The sequence below is a fragment of the Neovison vison genome, chromosome 3 (assembly GCF_020171115.1).
Source record: "Neovison vison isolate M4711 chromosome 3, ASM_NN_V1, whole genome shotgun sequence".
Taxonomy (NCBI): Eukaryota; Metazoa; Chordata; class Mammalia; order Carnivora; family Mustelidae; genus Neogale; species Neogale vison.
Genome location: NC_058093.1, coordinates 70,524,603 through 70,550,184, shown reverse-complemented (window position 1 = coordinate 70,550,184; position 25,582 = coordinate 70,524,603). Strand labels below are relative to the sequence as shown.

The 25,582-nt window shown below is 40.9% G+C and overlaps 1 protein-coding gene across 1 annotated transcript in view; it reads left to right on the top strand.

The window, feature by feature from the left end:
- CIR1 (corepressor interacting with RBPJ, CIR1) overlaps positions 1-15,827 on the top strand; it is a 42,104-nt gene extending 26,277 nt beyond the window's left edge. Inside the window, exons 8-10 of the mRNA XM_044242359.1 lie at positions 11,231-11,337; positions 12,891-12,976; positions 14,774-15,827. Of these exons, the coding sequence (XP_044098294.1) occupies positions 11,231-11,337; positions 12,891-12,976; positions 14,774-15,515 (935 nt within the window). The 3' untranslated portion in view covers positions 15,516-15,827. The remainder of the gene's footprint in view (positions 1-11,230; positions 11,338-12,890; positions 12,977-14,773) is intronic.
- Positions 15,828-25,582: the final 9,755 nt, after the last annotated feature.

The following is a 25,582-nucleotide window of genomic DNA, read 5'->3' as shown; positions in this document are numbered from 1 at the left end:
CCTGTTTTGGAAGCAGTGTTTTACCTTGTGGCCTCAATTCTCTAATACCTCTAAGAAGATTTGTTGATTTTCAGTTTTTTCAGCTCTTTGTTGTTGTAAGGATGGGAGGACTTTCAAGCTCTTCATATATTGTACCAAAATCTAAAAGTTGTTAAAGCAGCATAGTAGTGAATAAACATTGAGCCCAGATTTGCTAACATTAGTTTCATATTGTACTAATTATTTGACTTTTGGTTTTTTAGGCTTAAGTTGCTATATATTTAAAGTCCTGCCATTTTTTTAAACTTAGCTATAATTTTAAAAATATTTAGAACTGCATATAATATGGCAAATTTCACATTTTTAATGAAAGTAAATTTCAAATTCAAAAGCGTGCCACTGGATGGTTTGACAAATACAGAATTTCTTTTTCTATATAATGTCTAAGTCTCAGAACCAGTCATACCACAAATGGCTAAAATGATGTTAGGTATGTTTCACATGTCTCTATGAGTTCTGTCTACTCCATGGTTTTTAGTGTGTTTCATTTAGTATGAAAATGAATAAATAGCTTAAATTGAGGAACATACTATTATATGTAACATACTACACTTACTACAAAAATTTGTTTGTGTACGAATGCTCTGTTCCTTACCTAATTTTCCCTAACTCTTGATTTAATTTCCATGAAGAATGTTACACTAAACCACAGCACTAATAGAAGTTTTCCACAACAGAGCTTCCATATGCTGCTCTTCGTGTTTTCATCAGCCTTTTTTAAAAAAGATTGGTTGATTGATTTTTTAAAGATTTTATTTATTTGTTTGACAGAGAGGGAGAGAGACAGCAAGAGAGAGAATTCAAGCAGGGGGAGTGGAAGAGGGAGAACAGGCTTCCCGCTGAGCAGTGAGCCCATTGCAGGGCTTGATCCCAGGACCCTGGGATCATGACATGAGCAGAAGACAGCCGCTTAATGACTGAGCCACCCAGGTGCCCCTTATTCATTTATTTTAGAGAGAGCAAGAGAGAGAGAGAGAGCATGAGCATGCACACGGGAGAGAGCAGATAGGAGGGGCAGAGGTTAGAGAGTAACCCAGGTTGACTCCACGTTGAGCCCAATGTGGGGCTCAATCCAATGACCCTGAGATCACCACCTGAGCCAAAACCAAGAGTTAGACATCCAACTGACTGCACCACCCAGGTGCCCCTTCATCAACTTTTTATGTTGAAAACATTTTTCCACTTGAGAATATGTTTGGGAAATTTCACAAAATAATTAATCATAATCTTTGCCAGAAAGATACATAGGAGGCATGCTAGAGGGACTTTCTGTAGAAAGAAAGATGATAAGCTCAGTTGCCCATCTGGCAAATCTCCCTGAATCTATTACGGAGTTACCTTATGCAACTCCTTGAAGAAGTTGAATCCTACCAGCATAGCTACTAAGATAGACCTACATCTTCTGCCTTCTGCTTGTTTAATTCTCCAACATAATTCTACTGCAGAATAAGTGTTTGTGTTACCAGAATCTTATTAAAGCCAAGCTCCTGGGAATACCTGGCTGGCTCAGTCAGTAGAGCATGCAATTTTCAGGGTCATAAGTTCAAGCCCACATTGGGTATGGAGCCTTCTTTAAAAAAAAAAAAAAAAACTAAACTCCTAAAGTAGGCAGATATTAAAAACTAATAAATAAAGGATTGACATCAAAATAAAGAAGTGAAGTTAGGCACCATTTCTCTCCTTTATGTAGTTGATCAGTTGGGAACCAATTTATTTTTTTTTTAAATGCAGGTGGAAGCTAATTAGCTGAAAAGAAATATTGACTTATTGAAGAGATAATTCAGTAAAACTTGTAAGTCACAGTGCTTCAAAAGTCAAAAGGGTGCTCTTTTTTTTTTTTTTTAAAGATTTTATTTATTTATTTGACAGAGCAAGAGAGAGTAGTAGAGGGAGAGAGAAAAGCTGAGCCAAATGTGGGACTCTATCCCAGGACCCTGACATCATGACCTGAGCCAAAGGCAGATGCTTAACCATCTGAGCCACGCAGGTGCCCAGTGCTCTTGACTAATACTTTAAATTTTGACTATTTTATTTTAAGTGATTACCAATGGTTAAGCATTTCTAACTACTTATAAGCACTAATTGTAATTCAGTCCTTAAATTTGTTGTTACTGTGACTAGGTATTGAAAGTCCATTGACATTAACAAATTAATTGTAATCCTGTTCTATCAGTAAATGACTCTGCTCTATAAAGGGATGTGTGGGGGCAGTGGAGGCTATGCTTTCCGTAATCTCCAAGGTGTATTAAGATTCTCAGATCACAGGGGCACCTGGGTGGCTCAGTGGGTTAAGCCTCTGCCTTTGGCTCAGGTCATGATCTCAGGGTCCTGGGATCGAACCCCGAATCAGGCTCTCTGCTCAGCGGGGAGCCTGCTTCCACCCTCTCTCTGCCTGCCTCTCTGCCTACTTGTGATCTTTGTCTGTCAAATACATAAATAAAGTCTTTAAAAAAAAAAAAAAGATTCTCCGATCACAGTCATAACTCTCTTTTACATGATTGTTCCTACTAACATCATTCTATCTACTCAAGGTCTACCATCTTCAAGTAAAGGAAGTTAGCTAGTGATTACCTGGAAAAGGAAAATGAGTGAAATGTAGTCCACTTAGTAAATGTTAATTCTGCTATGCAAACCAAACTTAATGAAGTTAACAACCTTCATCATGTTCCACTCATTTACAAAGTCCTACTTTTTACCTTTTCCTAATTCATATGAGAGTTTGAAAACCAAACTCAGTTTCTTGTTCTTTCCTGAAAAAGTCCAGGTTTTTCTGAATTAGGGACTGTATCTTACTTACCTTTGTATCCCAGTGCCTTGTACAGTTTATATCTTTTCTGAATATAACTCATAACACAAATTTACAATTTTTATTTTACCTGTTATTTGCTATGAACTGGTGTTCCCCAAAAGATTATAAGCTTGAAGGCAAAAACTGAGTTCTCCATTCTCTATCGCTAAGAGGCCTAATGAAATAAAATAATCTCTCATTAATACATACTGATTTTTAAAACCACTTTCTGGAGCACCTGGGTGGCTTAATCATTAAGCATCTGCCTTCTGCTCAGGTCATGATCCCAGGGTTCTGGGATCAAGCCCCACGCTGGGCTCCCTGCTCGGCGGGAAGCCTGCTTTCCCTCTCCCACTCCCCCTGCTTGTGTTCCTGTTCTCGCTGTCTCTATGTCAAATAAACAAAATCTTTACAAAAAATAAAAAATAAATCACTTAATGTGTTATATAGTAGGGATGCATTAGTTGAAATTTCCTGTGCCGGGCTCTCTCCATAGTTAGAGATGTAATATAGAAATGTAGTGAAAGTCTATAATAACATGGTCATTGAGTATTTGCTGTTGACTGGTTTAAAATATTATGTATAAATTTCTTTAAAATGCACTGCTTCTTGGGGTGCCAGGGTGGCTCAGTCATTAAGCATCTGTCTTCAGCTCAGGTCATGATCCCAAGGTCCTGGGATCAAGCCCTGCTTCGGGCTCCCTGTTCAGCGGGGAGCATGCTTCTTCCTCTCCCCCTCCCTGTGCTTGTGGTCCCTCTCTCGCTGTGTTTCTCTCTATCAAATAAATAAATAAAATCTTATATAAAGAAATAAAAATAAAATGTGTTGCTTCTTAAGTGTGGAGTCTTTTTTTTTTTTTAAAGATTTTATTTATTTATTTGACAGAGATCACAAGTAGGCAGAGGGCAGGCAGAGAGAAAGAGGAGGAAGCAGGCTCCCCGCTGAGCAGAGAGCCCGATGTGGGGCTCGATCCCAGGACGCTGGGATCATGACCTGAGCCAAAGGCAGAGGCTTTAACCCACTGAGCCACCCAGGTGCCCCTTAAGTGTAGAGTTTGAGTCTGACAGTTGTATGCAACCAATGTCTCTGATAAGATATAGAGCACAGTATTGCCATAACCTAGAAAATACGCTTCTGTCCCTTGCCTAGTCAGCCTCCTCCACCCACAACTGCTCTTCTAATTTTTAATCTCATATGTTACTTTTACCTGTTCATTAACTTCATATAAATGGAATCATATGTATTTTTTGTGTCTGATTTCTTTGACTCAACATAATGTTTTTGAGGTTCATGGATGAATAATTCTCAAGAGCTCTCATTCTCTCTCAGGAGCATTCATAGTCTTAAAATTTAATTAAAACATGGTGCTAACTTCTAATACTTCATGTTCATCACAGAACAAATTATTTTTCTTAGTCTTCTATGGACTGTGAATTCACTTTATTATCACTGGATGTATCATCACTAAAATATTTGCGTATAACTTAAGTTGAAGATATAATCAAATGTAAGTCATATTTTTAACTATTCTGTTAAGGAAAGTTTTTTTTTAAATAAATAGTGTTCTTTACTGGCATACAATAATAGAGGTTTTATTTTTCCTTGTTTTTGTGTATTTTCTAGACACGCAGACTAAAATGAAATGTTTAATTTTTCTTTTACATTGTATGTTTTAATATAGATCAAATTAGCTGTCTTCAGTATGAACTTGGGATAAGGGCAATAAGAAACCCTATTGTTTCCAGCCTCCACTAAGCTGAACTGGCAGTGTGTCAGGAAAATTCCCAGTATGGAGCAGTTTTATTGCAATTCAGTACAATTGGTTCTTGCATAACCTTTAGAAAATCATACATAAAACATTCTCATCTATATAAATAAAAATCACCCACACACTTTATTAATAGCTTTGTTCACTTTTTCCCTGGGACTTGTGCTGCATGTTCCTACTGTGCCCCCTTTTTCAGCCTTTTTTTAAGATAACTTTCTATAAGCTTTCTTAAAAGCTAAAGGTTAGGTAATACTAGAAATCATATATAAAATTCTTGATAATTCCCACTAGCCCAGATCTCCCTCTCAGTCGTGTACTATAACTAGTGTCTCTGTTTGTCCTTTGTACATTTAGTAACAGGGAGTGGCTTTTTTACTAGACACAGTTTAATTTTAGGAAAGAAAGAAGGTTGTACTTTCATGGAAATAAGAATCATAATATATTTTATTTGTGATAATGTTTGGGGTTTATTTTAAAACACATATTAAAAAAACAAACAAACAAACAAACACATATTTTTAAGGTTTGCCATTGTCACTAGGACTACGTGATAACAGCAAACATACTGGGTTGAAGTCACAGCCTTTTTTCCTTAGTCTAGTTCATTAGCCAGAAATATGTTTGTTTCAAGTGTCATTTTTCTAAATCTAAATTTAAGAAGATTTTCTGTGTATTCCTCCAAAGTATATGGTATAAAATGCCAGAATAATTTAATAAGCATCTAGATCTTACTACCAGCTTATGGAAATACAGTGACTAGAAGAACATTAAATGACATCACTGTCCAGAATATGGGAAATTTATAGGACAAATGACCCCATTCTCTCAGCAAATGAAAGCAGGTAGGGAGTGGGGGTAGCTTTCTATTATATTAAATTTCTATTAGATTAAAACAGACTTACGGTTTGTGTCACTTCACACCTCATTTTTAGTATATGGGCTGCCGAAGCAAGCACTGTATCACTTACTCTTCAGTTTAAAAAGAGAGAGATTTAAGAGATACATGAACTAGAATGCTGTGTGTGGAACTTGTTTGGATCCTAATCTGGACAGACCCAACTGTGAAAATACTTTTGAGACAACCTGAATGTTAACTGGGTATCAGATGATTTTTTTCAAAATGTCAGTATGGACAGGTGTAGTAAAGGTGTTGTTAGGGTTTTGTTTTTAAGAAATTCTCCCTGTTTATTAGTGATTAAATACCAAAGTGATACTTGAGATTTTATCTCTGTCAAATAAAATCTAGGTTTATCAAATCTCTGTCAATAACTGTCAAAAAAGAAAGAAAGGATGGGCGGCTGGGTGACTCAGTTAAGCATCTGCCTTCAGCTGTCAACCTTCAGCTCAGGTCATGATTCTGGAGTCCTGGGATCAAGTCCCGCCTTGGGCTCCCTGCTCACCAAAGAGTCTGCTTTTCCCTTTCTCTCTCCCTCACCTCTCCCCCTGCTGTGCTTGCTTCTCTCTCTCAAATAAATAAGTAAAATCTTTTAAAAAAAAAAAAAAGGATGTTGGAAGTGATAAGAATGACAAAACACTGTTAATTGTTGAAGCTCTGTAAGGAGTACATAGGACTTAACTACATTATTCTCGCTAGGTTTGAAGATTTTCACTGTATGACAAAGTTAAAATACACAATGAGAAGGAAAAAATCACCACTTTATTTTTTTAAGATTTTATTTATAAATTTTAGAGAATGAAGTGAGCAGGGGGGAGCGTAGAGGGGGAGGGAGAGGGAGAGAACCTGGAGCAGATTCCATGCTCTGCACAGAGGGCTCTATCTCACAACCCCAAGATCATGTCCTGAGCTGAAATCAACAGACACTATTCCTGACTGAGGCACTTTGGTGCCCCACCATTTCATTTATTTATTTATTTAATATTTACTGTAGAGAGAGAGCACCAGCAGGAGGCACAGAGGGAGAGGAAATCCCAAGCTGATTCTGCGCTGAGCCCGAGTCCAACACAGGAAGTCAGCCGCACTGAGATCACCACCCAGGCGGAAGCCAAGAGTCAGGAGCTCTGACTGTGCCACCCAGGCGCCCCATCACCACACTAATAGCAAACAAAACTATATTCACTTTAGGAATAGCACATAGTTTCAGCAAACAGTAATATCCCATAAATTAATGTGTTAAATTTAGGGGAAGGAGTAAAAGGCATTTGTAATACAACCTTACCTAACGCACAGTTCAGGGCCCTTCCTACTCCCGCTGAATACCATGAAACTGTAGAATGTTTCATTTGAAAGGAATAATGAACTTTGAAAGGAAGATACATCTGTCCTTGGGAAGAGCAGACGGACCTAGTGCTAGCAGTGAAACCCAAAGCATTTAGCTCTCTCCTGTGCCATTTATGGGAGTCACTTGGGACTGCTGTCTAATTGTGAAGTCAGTGATGTGGCCTTTCTCATGCCAGAACTTTTGACTTCCTATATAATTCTCTGATAAAACATCTGTTTTACTATGGAATATTTTTTACCTTCCATAACTTTTGCTTAGTTCTATAAAAAGGAATGCTCTAAATGAATAGATTAGGCCTTTTACAAACATGATTTTCTATAACCTAATTCACCTTCTGGGATTTTTTTTACCTGAGATTCTGACTTCAAGGTATTTTTCTAGTAGAAAATAGTCTAGGTCTAATTGCACAATCAGTGAATGTTGAAAACGGTTTCTTCAGTGGATCTGCTTTTCTAAGTTCTAACATTGGTTTTTGTGCTCTAGAGGTTTAATCCAGCCTGACTGAAGTACTCTAGAAAAGAGCCTTCACAAATCGACATTTTAAAACAAAAGCCCTTTTCCTGAATTCTCTAGAATTCTTCAACCATAGCAAATCTAAGAGCAAACCAAACATTCCTGAGTCCCAAATCCAGTTGTAATTTAAATTATTAAGGCACTATACATGAAAGTAGTCATTTTGCATTTTGAGTATATTTGTAAAATCTATTTTTTCATCATATCTATATAATCTGTTATATCAACTAAATTTTGAGTTCTCAGAGAGCTGGAGTCATTTCTGTCAGTTTAAATCTTCATAGCCCCTATCACAACAGGAAAGTATAAAGGTATCTTGCTAAATATATCTTAATTAAACCTGACTTGTCACATCTTCTAAACCTGGAACTTTTGATGGTAGAAGGTTTAAATATAAGAATATATGAAAGGGGGGGTGAGGGTATGGGTAACTGGGTGAGGGACATTAAGGAGGGCACTTGATGTAATGAGTACTGGGTATTATATAAAACTGATGAATTACTGACCTCTACCTCTGAAACTAATATTATATGTTAATTAATTGAATTTAAATAAAAATATTCAAAAATAAATAAAATAAAATATGCCAGCTAAAGAAAAAACAAAATGTGTTGCCAACATTAAGGAAAAGGCTGTATTGGAAAATAGTTTAAGCTATTAGATTAAGCTCCTCTAGATTAATGTTTCCCACAGTGATTTCTCCTTCTAGTTTGCTCCATTGAACATAGTTAGACAAAAAAATAAAATCATATTGTATTATTAAAAAATATATATGAGGGGCGCCTGGGTGGCTCAGTCATCAAGCAATTGCCTTCGGCTCAGGTCATGACCCAGGTCATGGGATCAAGCCCACATCGGACTCCCTGCTCAGCAGGAAGCGTGTTTCTCTGTCTTCCACTTCCCCTGCTTGTATTCCCTCTCTTGCTGTGTCTCTCTCTGTCAAATAAATAAATTAAATCTTGGGGCGCCTGGGTGGGTCAGTTAAGCCTCTGTCTTCGGCTCAGGTCATGATCTCAGGGTCTTGCATCAGGCTCTCTGCTCAGCAGGGAACCTGCTTCCCCCTCTCTGCCTGCTTGTGATCTCTCTCTCTCTCTCTGTGTCAAATAAATAAAATCTTAAATATATTTATGAATAAGACTGGACTTTGAGAAATATTATTAAAAGCATTTTTAATTATAAAGAATATGTCAAAATAATCAAACATTTTTATAGCTACTGGCAAAAGTAAGAGTTGTTATGGTGTATTGAATACTGTTTGTCAGGTGGTTCCCTGAGTTTTTAGTCTTACAGTGTGGGAGTGTATGCCAAACATATGTACTACACAGAGTTCATTTGACATTTTAGAGCAATATAAATGCTGCAAGAGTCCTGTTTGGTTCTCTTTCTATATAATGTCAGACTGGCTAAAGGGAGATCATTTTCTTAAAATAATTGTAACCATAATGGAAATGTAAAAAGCGTGTTCTTTAAAAACACTCTTTTAAGGGACACCTGGGTGGCTGGCTCAGTGGGTTAAAGCCTCTGCCTTTGGCTCAGGTCATGATCCCAGGGTCCTGGGATTGAGTCCCAAGTCGGGCTCCCTGCTCAGCGGGGAGCCTGCTTCCCCTCCCCTCTCTGCCTGCCTCTCTGCCTACTTGTGATCTCTATCTGTCAAATAAATAAATAAAATCTTTAAAAAAAAAACACAAAACAAAACTTCTTGTTAAAATTACACATCTTTTGGTAAGTTAGTAACCTCTCATCATAATGGCCAGGCTCTTTGGCTCTTTACTCTTACAGCCCTTTACTGGAGTTGTTTTTAACCTACGTTTTAGCATGATTGCTTGCTGAATTCATTTGACATCAAAAAAAGTTGTTAACTGGGGCGCCTGGGTGGCTCGGTGGGTTAAAACCTCTGCCTTCAACTTGGGTCATGATCTCAGGGTCCTGGGATTGAGCCCCACATCATGCTCTCTGCTCAGCAGGGAGCCTGCTTCCCCCTCTCTCTCTGCCTGCCTCTGCCTACTTGTGATCTCTCTCTCTGTGTCAAATAAATAAATAAAATCTTTAAAAAAAAAAAAAAGTTGTTAACCAGGAAATGTAGCTTTGACAGTTCAGAAAGCACATTTTCTACTTTATAAAATTATGTTCCGACTTTTAGTTGTTGTTGATAATATGAATAGAATAAATGGTAAAGCCAATGATCCTAATAAAAGATACTAACATACACCTGATCTTTTCCAGCCAATTTTTTTAGCCAAAGATGCTACTGACAAGTGAACAGATTTGAATTTTATTGTCTTTTTTTCCCATGGGAACATGTTGGCGAACATGCAAATAACTAGTAAAAGACCAATAAAGCAGTGAAAAGAAAGACAAATGAAGTATTTAATCAAAAACTAGAGAATCAGGGTGCCTGGGTGGCTCTGTCATTTAAGTGTCTGCCTTCAGCTTAGGTCTTGATCCCAGGGTCCTTAGCAGGGAGCCTGCTTCTCTGCCTACTTGTGATCTGTGTCTGTCAAATAAATAAATAAAATAAAATAAATAAATAAAATCTTAAAAACAAACAAACAAACAAAACAACTAGAGAATCTGTGGGGCGCCTGGGTGGCTCAGTGGGTTGAGCTTCTGCCTTCGGCTCAGGACCCTGAGACTATGACCCAGGGTCCTGGGATCAAGCCAGGCATCAGGCTCTCTACTCGTCAGGGAGCCTGCTTCCCCCTCTCTCTCTGCCTACCTCTCTGCTAACTTGTGATCTCTTTCTCTGTCAGATGGATAAATAAATTTTAAAAAAACAAAAACCAGAGAATCTGTTTTTTGAACAGATTTTTCTATTCCCTACCCCCCTTTATGAATTCCTTGTTGGCAGGAACTGCCTTATTCTTCCTTATATTCCGGATAGATTACCCAGGGTAGCTCATTTAAGACAGTATAAATAATTTAGGCTAGAAGCTTTACATGGCTTCTTGAAATGTTGTCCTTAATGTGCTACCAGCAGGGAAAACAAAATGAAATTGAAATAATATGAAAGAAAGAGGAGAGGATCTCTCCTTTCATATGGTAAACATAATGTTTGCGGGAAGATCACAGACATTTTTAAAATCATTTTTAAATTGTATCTATCATTGGTCCATATTATTTATCTTTAGAATATATTATGTGACCACATAAAAAATTACGTGAGCTTGCTTTTCAATTTGGGATTTTGTGAAAATGGAAACAGCAGTTTGTGAAAAATATAACACACACAGACACATACCTGTAGCCAGCCTAAAATTGTTTGTCACCAATCCCAAACTGATAACTGGACATTTCAGACTCTGAGTGTATATATGGGAGATTAACAGAAATGCTTTATAGTGACCTATAGTGTGTGTGTTGTGTGCATGCATGCATACATGTTTGGTTGTGTGTGTGTTCTGTTGATAATTAGCAACCACATGGCAGTGTATTCAGTGTTGGTGTTTGATAAATAAGGAGGAATTCTGAATTGGAAACTATAATAATAAATTGCTCAGGTACCTTTAAAAGTATCTTTTTAAAATTGAATTCTTGCTGCGAGAATAACTATTAAAGTTTAATTGCAGTTTTTTTATCATTTTTCTTTGATTTTATACTAAAAACCGCCAAGCAGATAACATCTAAATGTAGCTTTTTCAATGTGACAAAGTTACATAAGAAGAGAATCCCCTAGCATGTAAAGAAAAATGCAATTATTTTCTATTCTGAATCTCCAGACTGCTGTTTTAGAAAATCATATCTGATTATTTGCTCAGCAGAAGATTATTGAGTTGATTTAGCTGTGATTTTACTTAACAAAGCTTCAACTGCATTCCTACTGTGGAGTCCAAAAAAGGTAGAGAGATATAAATGATACATTCAAACTGCGATTTTTGTGAACAGGGCCATCGATGCACCCCTCGGAGCTAATAGCGGAGATGAGAAACAGTGGGTTTGCACTGAAACGAAATGTACTGGGGAGAAACTTGACCGCAAATGATCCATCACAGGTAATGATCTTTTTATCGGTAAGCTGAAAATGTCTATAAATCTAAATGTGATTGCTTGTGAATTGCTACTTAATGTTTTCCAATATGCATATATCCATAGGAAAGCAAGATAGAGCAAAGAAAATGCCTAAAATGTATTTTGATTTTGATTCTTTATTATTTTAACCTAAATGAGAAATTGTTTTTAAACCTATATTTTAATAAATGAAACTGCTCCAGGTTTATGTGGATAAAATCTCTATGAACTGGTGATGAGGTGTTTTTTTTTTCCCCTCTCTGTTAACTTAAATTAAATAGAACCAATGAGAAGTGATGTATGGAAGAAAACTCCTAAAAATTATAGAAAATATTTTAAACTTAGTTTATTAAACTGTATGGAGATCCAGAAAAATGGTTGCTGGGTTGTAGATATCCTAACCGTAAATTATTTTATTTAATGAAGAAACTGGAGCCCAGAGAAGTGATTGCCTTTGTGGCTCAGGTGGTTGTTTAGAGACAGAACTGACCCTAAAACTCAGACTCCCATTGGCATAAACTTGTGGTACTCTGAGAAGAGGCACATTACTTTCCAAACACTGCTAGGGACTATTCATATAACCTATATAATCAAATATCTATACTGTTGATACATTGGTATATACTTGATAATGTACTGTTGAATTTATAAAGGCTAAAATTGTGGATGTTTTGACCTTCTTTTAAAGTTCATGATCAGGAACACCTAGGAGTCTTAGTCAGTTAAGTGTCTCCCTCAGGAGTGCCTGGGGGGCTCAGTGGGTTAAGCCTCTGCCTTCAGCTCAGGTCATGATCCCAGGGTCCTGGGATGGAGTCCCACATCGGGCTCTCTGCTCAGCAGGGAACCTGCTTCCCCCTTTCTCTCTGCCTGCCTCTCTGCCTACTTGTGATCTCTGTCTGTCAAATAAATAAAATCTTAAAAAAAAAAAAAAGACCTAAAGCAATAAAGCTTTCAAAAAAAAAAAGAGTCTCCCTCAACTTAGGTCATGAACTCAGGGTCTTGGAATCCAGCGCCCAATAGGCTCCCTGCTCAGTGGGGAGCCTGCTTTCCCTCTCCCTCTGCCACTCCCCCTGCTTGTGCTCTCCCTCTCTCTGTCAAATAAATAAATAAAATCTTTAAAAATAATAATAAATAAATAGTAAATAAAGCTCATGATATTCTTGGTTTTAACATTTCATTAAGTTAAAAATAAAATATTTAAATGCTTAAGTGTTTAAATTCAAACTCAAGAGATGGAGAGTAGGAGCCATGCTATAAATCTGTGTTTTACCTATGTTTTCTGTCTTCCTCTTCCTGATAAAGTTTGTTAATGCTGACAAAGCAGTTATCTTTACCTCTTAGTTTGCTGTGATCCTCCTTGGCAGGCAGACTACAAAAAATTTTTAGTCCCCTACCACCTACTTCCCAATCCAGTATGTCATACTCATCTATAGTATGTCCCTAAAACAAAATTTCTTATTTATAAATGTTTTCTTTCCCATCTGATAACTAATTTGTTTTGCAGTCTAGCAATTTATTGATGTCTTTGTTGATTCAGGAATATGTTGCAAGTGAAGGTGAAGAAGATCCAGAAGTCGAATTTTTAAAGTCACTGACAACCAAACAAAAGCAGAAACTTCTCAGGTAATTAAAAAGTGTATATTTAATTAATTCAACTGTTTTTTCTTGTATTTATCTTAGTATCATATTTAACTCTGATCCTAAGAGCTTACGAAGCTACTTTAAACCATGCATCACATCTATTGATTTGTTCTTCAGCTATAGTAATAGAATTTTTTCTTTCTTTCAATAATATGAAAATGAGTATAAGATTATTATACTCAGATTATGGCACAAAATCATTGTACTTTCTAGAACATTTAGTTTGGAAATAGCTTTATTTGTAGGCACTACTTTTCATAGTAGATTTTTATATATCTTTGCACAGTTTGTTCCCATAAAACACTGTGAGCCATGTGTTATTCTTGTAAGATTTTATGAGGAATGCTAAAAAATGTTTAAATTTAAGGTAAATATGAAATTAAACAGACTACCTCTGGATTAAAGAATCCAAGAAATGTTTGCTGAGTCCAATAGAGGGAGCTCATGATGTTTCAGCTTGTGGATTTTGAGAATGGCTGGACAGACCCCTCAGTGAAGACATTTTTATTTCAGAGTAACTCAAACACACAAATAAGTTACTCTTCTCGGAATGTGAAATACTCTTTAGAAATTCAGAATGCCCGGGGCACCTGGGTGGCTCAGTGGGTTGAGCCTCTGCCTTCGGCTCGGGTCATGATCCCAGAGTCCTGGGATCAAGCCCCACGTCGGGCTCTCTGCTCGGCAGGGAGCCTGCTCCCCGTACCTTCTCTCTGCCTGCCTCTCTGCCTACTTGTGATCTCTGTCTGTCAAATAAATAAATAAAATCTTTAAAAAAAAAAAAAAGAAATTCAGAATGCCTTAATAAAATTGTCTTAATTTTTTTTTTAAGATTTTATGTATTTATTTGACAGAGACACAGCGAGAGAGGGAACACAGGCAGGGGGAATGGGAGAGGGAGAAGCAGGCTTCCTGCTGAGCCCAGAGCCCAATGCAGGGCTCGATTCCAGGACCCTGGGATCCTGACCTGAGCTGAAGGCAGACACTTAACCACTCACCCACCCAGATGCCCCTAAAATTGTCTTAATTTAATTAATTTTTAAATCTAAACAGTTGTTGAAAACTAGTGTGTGATTATATAACAAAAGGATACCAAAAAACTTGCAAGTGTATTCTTTAGAATTTCTGGAGAATATGCCCTTCAGATTTGATAATGTAATATTGATTAGTATTTCCCTACTTTAAAATAGCACATATAATGGGGTGCCTGAGTGGCTCGGTAGTTAAGTGTCTGCCTTCGTCTCAGGTCGTGATCTCAGAGTCCTGGGATCTAGCTCTATGTTGGGCTCCCTGCTCAGTGGGAAGCCTGCTTTTCCCTCTCCCACTCCCACTGCTTGTGTTCCCTCTCTCGCTATGTCTCCCTCTGTCAAAAAAAAATAAAATCTTAAATGATAATAATAATAAAAAATACATATCATTAATTTTCATTTGATTATAGCTACATATTTGAGTTTACATTAGCATGTAACTAATGTTATAAAGCTTCCTTGAGATGAGGATGACTTTATTTAGAGTGCTATATAATTTCAAATTCTGATTCAGTAAGAATTTTTTTTAATAGTCATTACTATTGGAGAAAGTGTAGTGAAAGAATTGGCTTAATGTATTTAATTTTATGTGGGACTTGAATAATTTAAAAGAAAATTGTCCTTTAATAAAGAATCCATTTATATTTGAATACCATTTTCAGTAGTGTCAAGAAAAATATATTGTCTATTTAAAACTATTTTTGTCAACAAGGGACTATCTTTACATAGTATGTTACTATTTTTCCAATAACAGGAAATTGGACCGGCTTGAAAAGAAGAAAAAGAAAAAGAAAAAAGATAGAAAAAAGAAAAAGCTTCAGAAGAGCAGAAGTAAACACAAAAAACATAAAAATAGGTCCCCCTCCTCCTCTTCGTCCTCCTCCTCCCCCTCCTCCTCCTCCTCCAGTGAGACTTCAGAAAGCAGCAGTGAGAGTGACAACAAAGAAAAGAAAATACAAAAGAAGAAAAGAAAGAAAAATAAGTGTTCAGGGAATAACAACAGTGATTGTGAAGAGAAGGACAAGTCTAAGAAGAGAAAACTTCATGAAGAACCTTCTAGCAGTCACCATAACAAAGAAAAGGCCAAGGAAAAGCCTAGGTTTTTAAAACAAGAAAGTTCTAGGGAGCATAGCAAATGGAGCCATTCTGATTCTGACAAAAAGTCCAGAAGCCATAACCGGAGCCCAGAGAGGAGAGGATCTGAAAGAAATGAGAGGAGCAGCAGGAGCCAGAGCAGGGATGAGAGGGGTAGGAGAAGCAGAAGCAGAAGTCACGGTAGTTACAAGCAAAGAGAAATAAGAAGACGGTCACAGCAAAGTCCCAGTGAAGAGCGGAATGGAAGAAGGGACACCAGGAGCCATGGCACAGGTGTATACAGAGGAGAAAGAGCGCACAGAGAGAGCCCAGGAGATAAGCATACTAGGGTGACACAAAGAGAACGAAGCAGAAGTAGAGAGAATAAAGAGAGACTGTATGTGACAATTACCTGGGAATAAAAAGGATCTCCACTCCCTTATTGAGTACCTGTGGCAAGGGCTAAATTATATACTCTTGTCTCTCTAATAAAAAAGCTCTGTTTTAATTTTCCATTCCAGAAAACTATCCTATCAAATACAAAACTACATGAGTCCTATAAGAATGACCTTTGCAAAATATTTGTAAATAATCTCTTATGGGGCTGTAAAAATATTTTCTGTTGATAAATGTTTCTTGTGCCCTGGATTAAAAACCCCCATAACTCTGTGACATCTTCCTTGTTTTGAAACGTCATTAAAAGAATGATAGTACACTGAATGGATATAATTTAATTTTTGTTGTTTTTTTCTGTTCAAATGTATTACTTTTAAAATTCTAATTTACTTGAAGCAAAGCATAATCATTGTTGAAATTCTCTAGTATGAATTCAGTAGTGGATTTGATCACTGTTTCCTTAAGACGTTTAAATTCCTTCAGGTGTTTTGTTCTATTTATATTAGGAGGGCATATTAGTTTTCTATGCTGCCAATTACCTCAGACTTTGTAAACAGCACAGATGTACAGTTCTGGAGATCAGAAATCTGAAATGGATCTCACTGGGTTAAAATCAAAATGTCAGCAGGTTTGGTTCCTCCTGGAAGCTCCAGGAGAGAATCCATTTGCTTGCTTATTTCTAGCTTCTGGAGTCTGCCTGCATTCCTTGGCTCCTGGCCCCTTCTTCCATCTTCAGGGTAAAGTTAAGTCCTCACATCTTATCACTCTGACATTTTGATATTCTGCATCCCTCTTGCACTAATTTTAAGGACCCTCGTGATTAGATTGGGCCACCAGAGAAATTCCCTATGTTAAACTGATTGGTAATCCTAATTCTGTTTACAACCTTAATTCCCCTTTGCCATGTAACCTAACGTATTGACGGTTCCAGGGATGAGGACGTGTACTTCTTTTGAGGGACATTTATTCTGCCTACCACCGGTGGCCTTTCTGCTACTAGCATACAACTATTAAGGATTTTACTTCTAAAGATTAAGCATTTATATAATGTCATGAATGGACTATTATAAACTATTAAATATATTTCATGAGTATAGGTATCTAAGGCATATCCTTTGTGCTTCAAAGGATATGGTAAAGGAAAGTGATAAAAAAAAGATTTCTTGGGGTGCCTGGGTGGCTCAGTGGGTTAAACACTCTGCCTTTGGCTCAGGTCATGATCCCAGAGTCCTGGGATCGAGCCCCACATCGGACTCTGCTCAGCAGGGAGCCTCCTTCCTCCTCTCTCTCTCTGCCTGCCTCTCTGCCTACTTGTGATCTCTGTCAAATAAATAAAATCTTAAAAAAAAAAAAAAGACTTCTTGGTACAAATTATAAGTAACATGTAATTCTAAAAAAAATCTAAAACATCATGGACAAAGTATTTCTATTAAGTTTCCACATTTGAAAAAAAATCTGTTATTTAGTACAATGCAAATATTGGTTAGTTTAGATGAAATCACTGAGGGTTGTCAGTCATAATTTTATAAATTCATAATTTCATAAAACAAAATGTATGTTTGAAAGTTAAATCGCTTTATGTAGTCTGATATATATGTCTTTGTCATGTAAATGTACACACACAAATGTCTGGTTTAGAAAAAACGAAAGGCATAAGCAACCCTTTGATTACTTAGATTTTTAAGAGAGTTTGAAGTGGGGGAGAACTTGAATTCCGTCTACAGTATTCTGTAATAACTTACCGTGCACCTCAAAGATCCCTTTCCTTCATTTAAAAAAAAGCATGCATTTGAAATGGATAAAGACTGCTAATTTACACCTTGAGTTCATTAGTGTTGCACTGATTATTTTCTATCTTATGCCTTTTTAGACTTTATAATTTTTATAATGTCAAAACCTACGAAATACTTAACTGCCTCCACGGGTTTCTAAACCAATACAGTGTTCATGAAGAGAAATGTTGAAATACATCCTGTAATTAAAAGTGAATTAAAGAAATACATTGTCATTTCTTACACTTTTTTCATTTGACTTTAACAAAAGTGTGATCCACTTTAACTTTCTAAGTGGCCATTAAAAAATGGTCATGAGAATTTTTTAAATTAAATCTCTGGTTTAATTATCCTTCATTGTTAAGACTGAGAAACTATCAAGTACTCCAGTAACCCCAATACTCTTACCCATCTAACGGTGAGAAAAATTCCTGTGTGGTTATGGAAGATGCTGATTTGCTGTTTGGCTTTCAGCTTGGGTCACAGAAGGGTGCTAGACAGCCCCCCAGGGGCTAGCATTCCAATTTTGCAAACGTAAGGGAGGGATTTTTACGTAGAATCCTAAGAGCTTTAACAAGACTCATTGGTTCTGCATACTTGTATGGCATAAGGAATTGAAAGTGGGGTTTCTTTTTTTGTTTTTTTTTTTTAATGAAAAAGTTTAACACATCTAATTCTACTTTGGCTTTTGAAACACAAGGTAAAAACCAGAGATAAACACCATAATAAAAAGGATGCCTCATTGTATGTATGGAGACTCCCCTAAGTACTGAAAGTCAAAGCATCTTCCAAGTTTAATGAATCTGATTCAAGAACCCAAACAATTCCAACAGTGACATATATTCAAAAACCACAAGCAAAGTCTGGTTATATTTGTCATTCTTAGTTTACTAGAGGAGTTCTTACAAAGAAATCTGAGTATGCCTTTTTTATTTGTCCATGGCCTGAGACTGCACTGGCCCACCCAGGAGCGGGTTCTGGGGCACTCCTCTCCTTTCCCTGGCCTGACATTTAACATAATGTAACACTAGCAAATTAATTCCTGTAGGAGGTGCTGTCGATTTACAAATGCCCAGGAAAGATCAGGTTACTAGGTTAGGACTTGTTTATTTATCTGAATGTCTATGGGGTTGGTTAGTCTCAATTTCATGCCCAAATAGGCAGAGGAGGCTGCAGCATAGTGGCAGATCTGGCTTACCTTGAATGGTGAAGTGGGAATCTTGTCTGGAGTCAACACAGTTTTAAGCTGAAGAAAGCTTTTTATCTGAAAAGCTTGGAGAGACCCTTCTTGCTCTTCTTCCATGAGACTGCTTGCCGATAGTGAATCACATCAGGCCATGCTGCTGGGAGCCGGCGTTTCCCCGTTTTAATCACCGAACATTTCATGTGCTTTACATTGAAGCTTGAAGATTTCCGAATCCACCTGCGCCATCTCACTCTCCTCCCTACCTAAGGCCATCGGGCCAGGTCACTGGGCGAAGTCGCTCGGGGTGCAGTTCGGCGAGGCCGCATCGTCCACCGCCTGTGCTTAAGATCAGGGAGAAAGCTGCATTGTAGCTTCAGTAGCTCAAGGATCTTCAGGAATCTTTTTTCAGGTTTTCTTTCAGAAAACCTTGGTAGTTACCACTTCTTTTAAAAAGAAAGGCAGGCAATCTCTGCAGGCCTTGGGAAACATTCTGGGACCAGAAAGGAGATACGCTCTTTTAAAAAAAAACTTGTGGGAAACAAGACCGAGGGAACCCTAAGTTCTTGGAAGTGCAATGGCAACTGCGAGTTCTGCCCAGGCTCCTAAAAACCGGTTCCTGCTCATAGAAAAGGAACCAGATACTCCCATCACCTCCCGCCTTCCTGCTCCCTTCACGCGGCACTTGGCATCCCTAAGACGGAGCAGTAATAACGACAGCGAGGTGCCGGGTGAACGTCAAGAGCAGCTTGGAAGGGAAAGAAGCCCACACTCCGGCCCAACCTGCCCGTGAGCCGCCTGCCCCCCAACTCGCAGACCGGGAAAACCCCGGTCCGTTCCTTGGGCTCCAAGGCCTTCCCGAGGGGGTGGAGAAATGGAGGTCCGGGGCCTCAGGTGCTGACCAGAGCGGGGCTTCCAAGGACCTCGCCCTAAAGCCAAAGGAAGCAGGAAGGGGGCTGGAGTAGGGCGACGGAGTGAGTCCAGGACTGGGGTTGCCCCTGCTCAGCCCCAGAGGCGACGTCTCCCAGCAAACTGCGGCGCTTTCCTTCTAGACCTGTGTCTGGCCGCCACCTGATCGCACCTCAAACCCAAATGGAAAAGCTGAGAATTAGGGGGCGCGTCCCCTTCCTGGAAGATGCGCCTCCGGTGCCGAGAGGCCGCGGGACTCCCCACCCACCAAGAGCAACGGGAAGGGGTCCGGGTTAGCGCGCAGCACCGGTCCCCGCTCCCCACCCCCCACCCCCCGCTGCCGCAGCCCGCGGCCCTAACCCGCCCAGGAGGAATTCCCGGGCCACTGCGTCAGGCTGCGGGCCAAGCGGGCTGCGCCCTGGGGGCCGGCCGCTCGGGCGGCCGCGCGCTCTCGCCGCCTGCTCCCGCCTAACCTCGCCCGGCCTCGGGCGCGTTTCTCCTGCGAAGGTCGGAGGGTGCCCTCGCCTTCGGTGTTTAGGGAGGCGAGCGAATTTCTCTCGTTGCTCCGCTCCACAGGTGAAGAGGGCGCTTTAGGACGCTGATGCTAATCTCTCTCTCGGGGCAAAATGGGAATGTCAACTCCAGCCTGCAGTCTGCTAGCGGAAAACGGACTGGGGGAGACAACCTATCACTTTGCTTCTCTTTTATACATGAACCACCCAGAAACGGTTAGCTTTTTGTAAAACAATGCAAAATCCCTGATAGGAATCCCCAAAGGAGGACAGTGCAGGGATCTTAGAAAATCTAAAAAACTTAGGTGTTTTTCTTCCCCGGGTCTCAGAGAAGAGGCCCTGGAGGACTGTGTCCCCACGGACATTCTGAAACCTTCCCCTTAACTAGAGTTGCAAACACACTGTATATATTTATATCAATAACATATAGGGTAGGCATGTCTGTATGTATTTACCTCATACATATTTCTATAAACTCCAGCGTCTAGAAAGGGTGGGGGGTAAATAACACGGAACGGTTAAAATTATGGAGAAGGGATAATAACTGATTACTAATTTGAAAGTAAATAAACAGGTGACTTTTTCAGATCAAATTCCTCCTTGGATCGTTACAATAAATATCTCTGAAGGAAGCTCTCTATTTATGTTGTCATTGATTAATTCTTCACTACCTCATTTGATTTCGATTTAGAACGATTTGATTCTAATTTAATTAGCATGTAATTTGGATGTACATAATTACTGTAATTATGACATTCAGGTAAGGCAGCTTTAGGCTGAAAGGCAATTTCAAATTTTCTAGCAACCTACTTTGTACTGGGAAATGGACAAGGACTTTGCGCCCTGCTATCCAAGTAGTAATTAGCACATCTTTGAAATAGGCAGTGCGGCGGGGTTTGTATTAAAACAGCAAATACAAACCCAGCCGAGCTACTCGCTGCAAAGGTGGCTGCGAGTTCCCGGAAACGCACCGCTTCTCCCCCGCTGGAGATCGGGGAGCCCGGCGCCCTGGCGTCTCAGCTGACTCTCGCTGTTGCGGGCGACCGCGCTTTTGCCGCCCTGGGCGCGGGATTTGGAGGTGTAGCTTTTAAGATCAAAATAAAATAAAGGCGCAGGGGGGGGCTAGAAAGGAGGGGAAGAAGGCACCGCACGACGTCTGAAGATGAGGGGTGGGGTAGTGGACTGGGAAGAGGAGGGAAAGGGGCGGCGGGGGGAGGGCGATGCGCAGCCTCGAGAGAAAATTGGTCAACGCCTCCAACTGTTATCCGATTTTAGATTTGGGTTTCAAAGTGGGGAGGGGGGAAGGCGGGGACACAAGGGGTCAGTTTCCGCCGGTGGGGAGTGCGGACCCTTCAGGAGGGGCTGGGACGAGGGGTTTCGGGGTTTCTGGCCGCCTTCGGGGACCCTGCGCGCCCCTCCAGGTCCCGGCCTGCTCGGCAGCCCCCAGCTAACCGACTCGGTTGGGACGGCTGCCTGGAGGGCGGCTGCAAGGCAAAGGAGACCTCGGCCATCCGCGGTCCGGCTGGTGAAAGCTGCGGGGTCCCTCGCTAACCTCCCCTTCAAAGGGGAGTCTAGGGACGTGGGATGGTCTGGTGGCCTGCTTTAATCAGCTTGGATCCCGTCGGTCTCGCCCAGTCCACGCGGGCGGGCCTTACCGATCTGGAGCCCTCAGATCCCGAGTCCTTGGGCGAAGAGCGCAGGGGCCTGTGCCCACTGCGGCGCCCCCGTCCTGGGGTTCAGGTCGCGGCCGACAGAGCCCAGCGTGCTCAATTGCGAGTTGGAAGACCCTGAAGTTACCTTGAAAGGCGTATTAAATGAGACAATTCTAAGAGTTGGGCCAATCGGGGCGTTATTTTGTTTTGTTTGGATTTTCAGTTAGCATGCTCCCAAAACGACCTCCTTCCTGGAAACAGTAATACCGCCATTGCTAGGTAGGGCCCCTTAATGGCGGGGCTCGTCCCCCTCGCCTGGTACAGAAACACTCGCTTTTCTCTGCTCGCTTCGCTGGGCTGCTGCTGCTCGGCGGCAAACGCCGGTCTTCCGGCGCTAATAGCGACAAGCCCGGCGGACGGCCCGGCCTTCCCGGCCCGGAGCTCTAGATGGCGCCAGCGAGCCGCACTCGCCGAGCTCCTCTTAAGGGAATCAAGAGCGACTGTCAAACATAAAAGCAAATCAGAGTTTTCAGTTTTTTTAATGTGTTAAGAATGTTATTCCTTAAGAAAATTTGTAGCTAAATTATTCTCACTTAAAATAAACACTTAGTATACCAATTACACAAATGGGCGGGATTTATGTGAGATTTACTTCATCTGCATTTTTGTAGTGGGAGAGAGCCTTGGTGAATACAGATAATAGATGCAAATAAGATTAGAGTTAAAATAAATAAAGTTTCCATCTGAATAACAAGAAATTCAATTTTACACGACTTAGAACTATTTGACGGAATGTCCAGACACGCGGTTCAGGTGCACAATCTAATCTCGTCAAAATAACGTTGCTGTCTCTCCTTGAGGAAAGAAAAATCTTTCTCTATTTTTCCTCTTTCTCTCTTTCCTCATCAGGTAGGCTCCAGTTCATTCCACGGGGTGGGGGTGGGGGGATAGACCCCAAAAGGTAACCGCGGGGGGAGGGTGTGCTTGGGAGCTGCGTGGGCGCAGGCCTGAGGAAAAGCTCTTCGTGCCTCTACTGTGCAGGAAGCCGTAAAACAGGAAACGCTGGGAGAAACCGGCTGAAACGAAATCGCGTTTCCCCTCAGCCGGGCCGCGCGGAACTCGGAGACCCGGTCCGTGCCCCCTAACACCCAGGCCGCGGTCCCCGCCCCACCCCGGCCTGCAGGCCGCGCCGGGGGTCTGCGCCTGGACCCCTGCCTCGGCCGCCCGCTCCTCCCGGGCCCCGGAGCCGGAGCATTCCAGGCGAACCGGAGCCCCGAGGTGGCCCTGGGGAGACGCGGCCCCACCTCCGGTGCAGACCGCGCTGGTCTCGCGGCTCGCTGGCCCTACCCTCCCACGCACGCTGTCTGCAATTTGCTCGGCCTCCGCCGGTCGCCACCGCTCAGGTCAAGGCTTCCCTGCGCCCCCGGGGCCCCTGGCGCGGAGGGTGGGAAGGAGGGGGGGCTGGAATCTGTTTTCGCCTGCCCGTTTGGGCCCGGGGGCAGGGGCCCTGCTTCCTTCGGGTGCAGACTCCGCGAGCTCCGGTCTCCCGGCTGGACTCTCGGGCCGGGCCGCCGCCCGCGGTTCCCGGGAGCCGCGGTGATGGACATCCGCTGACCCGCGGGGCAGAGGCAGAGTGCAGAGGCCTTGATCACTGGGCTGCGGAGGGAGCCGCGCCGCGAGCGCGACCTGCACGGCCAGGCCCTTTGATCTGCCTTTATTATCGACGAGAAACAAAGCTGCCTGGGACAGACGCCCGGGCGCCCTTATGCCTCAGGAAACCCCAGCACACTCTCACCTCCGTGCCGCCGGCCCGCGGCCCCCAAACGCGCCGGGCACGCTCTCTCGGCCTCCAGCGCCACGGCCCAAAGCCCCTGGAGCCAACGCACCCCGGCCAGCTTCTCCAGGAGACCGGGCCCGACCCGGGCGGCGCGCGGGGGACTAGGGTGGGAGGTCCTGGATATGAACTGTTGGAGCGGGGAGAGAAAATGGTCAAAGAGAAGAAAAACTCGAGGAAGAAGTGCGGGGTAACCGAGGCTGTGGGGACCGCGAGAACGAGGAGAGGGAAGAAGACACCGAACCTCACGCTGCAAATGCCCCTCTGGGGACCTTAGCTCCATGCTTTATCGCTACTTTGCTGCTTGGCTTTTCAGAGCAGAGTTTGCGAGAAAATATTTTGTTGGTAGTTAATAACAATAATTTATTTTTTCATCCCTAAAAATCAAACCTCCATTCAAGTTCCCAAGATGGACAGTAATTTAAAAAAAAAAATTCCACTGGGGCTGACTTTGCTTGTGTTTCCTATTGTGTGGGGAGCCTTTCAGAAATATTTTTATTCTGTAAATATGTACTTTATTTTCTAAATTAACATTTTCGAATTGCGAAATTATCTCATTTACCAATTTTCTTTTTCGTCTCTCTCTCTCTTCTCCCTCTCTTTTAAACTGGGGCTGTTAAGTTGGTGGTCAGAAGACAAAGAGAGTGAAAATAATTTTCATTTCAATAATTGCCTTCTGGTCAATTTAACTGTGCCTTATTTTGAAAGAGACTGTCTAAATGAGATTCCTGTCCCAAATGTGTTCCCAGGCCTGATCCCAGCCTTTAATTATTCCTGAGTTTTTTTTCTTCAGAATAAGACGCCGCACTGAGTAATCACAAAGAAGTCAGAGAGCATCCTTGAACCTTTTCAGAAGCAGCGCCACTGATATTCAAATAACCTGCGAGGGCCATTTGACGGCGCGGGGACCTAGGCATTTCCAATTCACTATTTGCATAGATCAGCCGTCTTTGAAAAGGAAAGGAGCAGTTGTCTTCCATAACATTAAAAAGCCTAGTTATCAAATCAAGTGCTTAGTTTGGGGGCTTTTAAAACGTTTACATTTTATCTCAGGTTGCCCTTTACCGTTTGACATGCAAATTTGGTGCAGTTAATTTAGACAATTAAAAAGATCTTCAAGGGAGCTTTGTCACGGAGAATATTTGGAGTTTTCCCCGTGGACCAGCTGAGATAAAGTTGGCCAGAACAAATGATGTCTAGGAGATTAATTAGATATTTGATAAGACATGAATCCCTAATAAGGGAATACAAGGCACAGGGGGCTGCTGTGTGCTCTAAGTCAAAATTAATAACATTTAACAAGATTTTCATTTAGGCATGAAATGTCTTTTCCGGGGTATTGACTCTAGCGATTTATTCCCCTGAGTCGCCTCCCAACGTAGAGGGCCTTGGGAGCTAAAAGACTTCTTTTAAAAAGCCTTTTCCTTTCACAGATTGTTTTTAAATCGCTTTTTAAAAACAAACAAACCCACTGGAGTTTTGTCCGACCCCTCCGGGAGGTGTAGGCACCTCCCCAGTTAAAGCTGCCAAGGATCTTTGCTTTATTTTAGGGGCTCCAGAGTTTTAAAATGTCACCTTTTGAGAGCTCTTTCATTAAGTAATACAACTACATGTTCTTATAACCCAATTTAATTTACGCTATTGATATACAAATAATTTTGACTTCTCAAAAACATATATGTATTATGGCTTTTATAACTCACATAAACCTTACATTACCTAAAACTAACATTAAAGGAATTTTTTCCCAACAAAAAAAGTCGACCCACGTAAAGGTTATTGACAGGGGAACAGGATTTAAAAAAAAAAAAAGGAAGTGTATTGTTCAGAGTCCTTTAATAATACCAAAATGAAAATATGATGTCAAGATTTTCTTCATACAGATAAACGCATTTAATTTCTTTAGATGACCTTAACTTACGTGTTTGAGTGAAATGATAACTCAACATATTAAATATCTTTTACATATATACTGACTTTCACAAAGTGCATCAGAAAATTAAAAAAAAAAACTCCCTGAATTTCAGGAATTCACCAAAAAAAACCCTCTATTTGAATGAACATTTACAAGAAAATAAAAAAGAACACAATTTTTTGAACCCTATTTATACAGATGTTATGAAATACAGAGAAACTGTCACTAGACTTCCAGTTTAATTTCTCACCTTAAGCCTTTTTTGATGCTTCCTTTTTAGGAAAAAAAAAAGTCTCATTGTAAGTAGATATCAAGC